The sequence below is a fragment of the Macrobrachium nipponense genome, chromosome 12 (genome assembly GCF_015104395.2).
Source record: "Macrobrachium nipponense isolate FS-2020 chromosome 12, ASM1510439v2, whole genome shotgun sequence".
Taxonomy (NCBI): domain Eukaryota; kingdom Metazoa; phylum Arthropoda; class Malacostraca; order Decapoda; family Palaemonidae; genus Macrobrachium; species Macrobrachium nipponense.
In genome coordinates, this window is record NC_087205.1 from 38,017,367 (window position 1) to 38,020,365 (window position 2,999).

Below are 2,999 nucleotides of genomic sequence, written 5' to 3' on the forward strand. Positions count from 1 at the left end.
CAAAATAGGAGGTACCCACTGAGAGACAAAAAAAAGGAGAGTTTCCTGATTTTGAGATGTATACTAAATTTTTGTATTGAGATGTTGTGTTTGAAGATCACTTTGAACCAAATACTGTTAGTCAGGCCCTGGAAGGCAGAGATAGTATTCACTGGAAAAAAGCTATGAATGAAGAGATTCAGTCTTACATAGAAGATAATGTGTAGGATCTTGCTGAGGAGCCTGTTGGTAGAAATGTTGCAAAATGTAAATGGGTTTTTAAGATTAAGCGGAATTGTGATGGGGGTGTTACTAAGTTCAAAGCTAGACTGGTAGCTGTGGGAGGTATGCTCACAAAAATATGGTATTGATTTTTTAGATACTTATGCCCGGGTCCTCGTTGTCCGGTGAGTTGGGAAGCAGGATGTCGCCCCTGGTGGTGGACCTGGGGGGTTCGACTGCTTTCCTTGGGCGGCCCTGGCGACGTCTGGAGGCGTTGTCGGATTCTGGCGAGGCTGTGTCTTGCGAGGGCCTTCTGCGGGGTCATCTTCGTCGGGAACAACGGAAGGCTTCAGTCTATCTATCGAGACCCAGTCCTCGTGGCCGCTGATCGAAGCGAGGAACGCCTTCTCCTCTTGGAGGATGACGCGGTGCGGTCCTCGGTAGGGTCTCGTTAGGAGCGGGCGGGTGACGTCGCTCCATATGAAGACATACTTGCAGGAGTCCAGGGCCGTTGGTCGGAACTGCTTCCTCCTGTCAGTGTAGGTCTCTCGGCAGGGAACGACTTTCTGGGCGGCTGCCCGGAGTCTTGCCAGTGGGATGTCGGGCTCGTCGCTGTCTGTGGGGAAGAATTCACCTGGCACTGTCATCTTTGGCTTTCATTTCCTTTACAATTTTCAGGTCGTCCTCTTCATGAATAAAGTTGTGTAACCAAGGATTTAATTTATTATGTTATTGACAGTGTTATCTTCATACCCTTTTCATTCACTAATATATTGCTGATTTCCTGAATCTCCTGCTTTGCCTTTTCTAATTTTCCCTGTCTTGAAAGCTTACAAATAAGTGTTCGTCTCTTGCCACTCTAACCTGTTCAACTGGCGCCGTTATTTTACTCACAAATTACCTCTCGTCTTTTACTGCTATGCTCTCTTCATTTGTAGATTTGATCAGAAGCACTTTTTTTTGCACTCAGCATAAGTTTTGTCTATGTTGTCATATAGTATTTACATTTTTATCAACATTGTTCATATTGTTTCTATTTTCATCAATGTTGATCATTAATTACATAGCTAGTTTTCTGAGCCGAATCCTGAATCAGCTTTGCTAATATCTCTGTGTTTGCTTTTATTTCTTCCATTGCATCTTCAATGAGTCTTTTGTGTGTTCTTTGTTCAGGCCTCTTGCAATTGATACAGATGTACACTACGTTGTCAGTCCAAAGTATGGGTGAATATCTGTCCTCAGTACCTGAACATCTGTAGTGGAACCATGTATCACATATTTCACAGCACGACAGCAAGTTCCTTTGATATTAACTTCGTCAGTGCAACAGCCGCAAGTTGCTGACTCTAGCGATTTGGATTGACTCATCCTTATCCAGTATTTTCGTTAGTGTTCCAACTTCAATAATTGTGAGATAATGTTCGTATGATAGTTTGATCTTTCATCTACTTGATTTAATTTCTACAGTATTTTTCTCTTTTTTCCTTTCTCTTTTTCGTACTCATTTCGAACATTGTGCAAAATCAGCACTTTTGACAGAACACCCTACAGACACGTCCTAATCGTATGACTGCTATTGTTCTTCACCCGTGCATATCTGCACATAATTTATAATATATGTAGAATTGAAAAGAGAGGTTCTCTGTTTTTGTAACTGATATATTCTTTCACAATTACAAGATGAAAATTAAATTCCACAGTTACCTGCAGGATGAAATCTAGTCTCTAACGTTTAGACAATTCGAGAGGGGTAAGATGGCGGACACAAGGAGTCATTTCTAATAATAAAAGTCCATAAACAATGTTCGACGTCAGTGGTTCTCAATGTTTACTGTCTTCATCAAAGTCGTGGCCGCTGTAGTTAAGAGACCATACGAAACGTCAGTCCATTAAAAGCTACAAAGGCATTCAGCCTTTTGTCTTAAACCCAGGAACGATGGTGTTTATGTCACTGAATGATTACCTACAAAGGGTAAGTCGTAATAGGTATAGCTATATAGTTTAGGCCTAGCGGCGTCTAGACCAAGTCTAGCTTAGCTTAGCCTAGGTCCGAGTTTCTTCAAGCCTAACGCTCCCAGGCAAGGCTCAAGCCAACAAAATGTAGGGTAGGCTATTAAGATTTGGGAGTAAGCATTTAGTACCTAGTATATTTTATTGATAGCTAGATAGGCTCAGGGGCAATAGTAGACTAGGGTGAAACACCGCATGGCACAGGGGTGGACCATGTACGATCAATGTGTACCACCCCAAAAAAAAAGTACATTATAACGCGTTCTGACACCAGAGATGGGCATCAGTCGCGACTTGTTGTTGGTGAGAAACGGAGCTAAAGACCTCTAGGTACTCTCCTTTTGAAGTAACTATTTTCTCCAAAGTTAGAAATGAAGGCCAAATTTTAAGTTGTTCCGACACGAGATACAAACCTTTCGGTCCTTTTACAATAGGAAGTTACTAGCAGCAGCTGGATAGGTCGTAAGCTTTCGAACAAGGGGTTCGGTAGTTAACTGCTTGTCCGACAGTGCGCACGCCGCGCGACTGGTAGGTGAAGAACCACTTTTGCTTTCGGCCTGCTGGCGTGTAGACGTGTGTATCATCGCTCTCTGCCCGCTTCATCGTCGTTGCTTTCACATGGTTGTGTTTTCTTTTCTATTTATCTAGTGAAACTGAATTGTAAGTACAATCATTTCAACTTTATTTCCATTGAATTCAATTGTGAATTAAAGGATCATGGTTTCACCACGCCCTCCGATTACCGGAGTGCCCGGGACTGAAGGGCGTAAGTGCGGGAATTCAAGGTT

At 42.7% G+C, this 2,999-nt stretch overlaps 1 protein-coding gene across 1 annotated transcript in view; it reads left to right on the plus strand.

Moving 5' to 3' along the window:
* Positions 1 to 2,011: 2,011 nt before the first annotated feature.
* The window catches only part of LOC135224494 (PCI domain-containing protein 2-like), a 112,175-nt gene continuing 111,187 nt past the window's right edge, over positions 2,012 to 2,999 (plus strand). Inside the window, exon 1 of the mRNA XM_064263505.1 lies at positions 2,012 to 2,173. Within this exon, the coding sequence (XP_064119575.1) occupies positions 2,138 to 2,173 (36 nt within the window). The 5' untranslated portion in view covers positions 2,012 to 2,137. The remainder of the gene's footprint in view (positions 2,174 to 2,999) is intronic.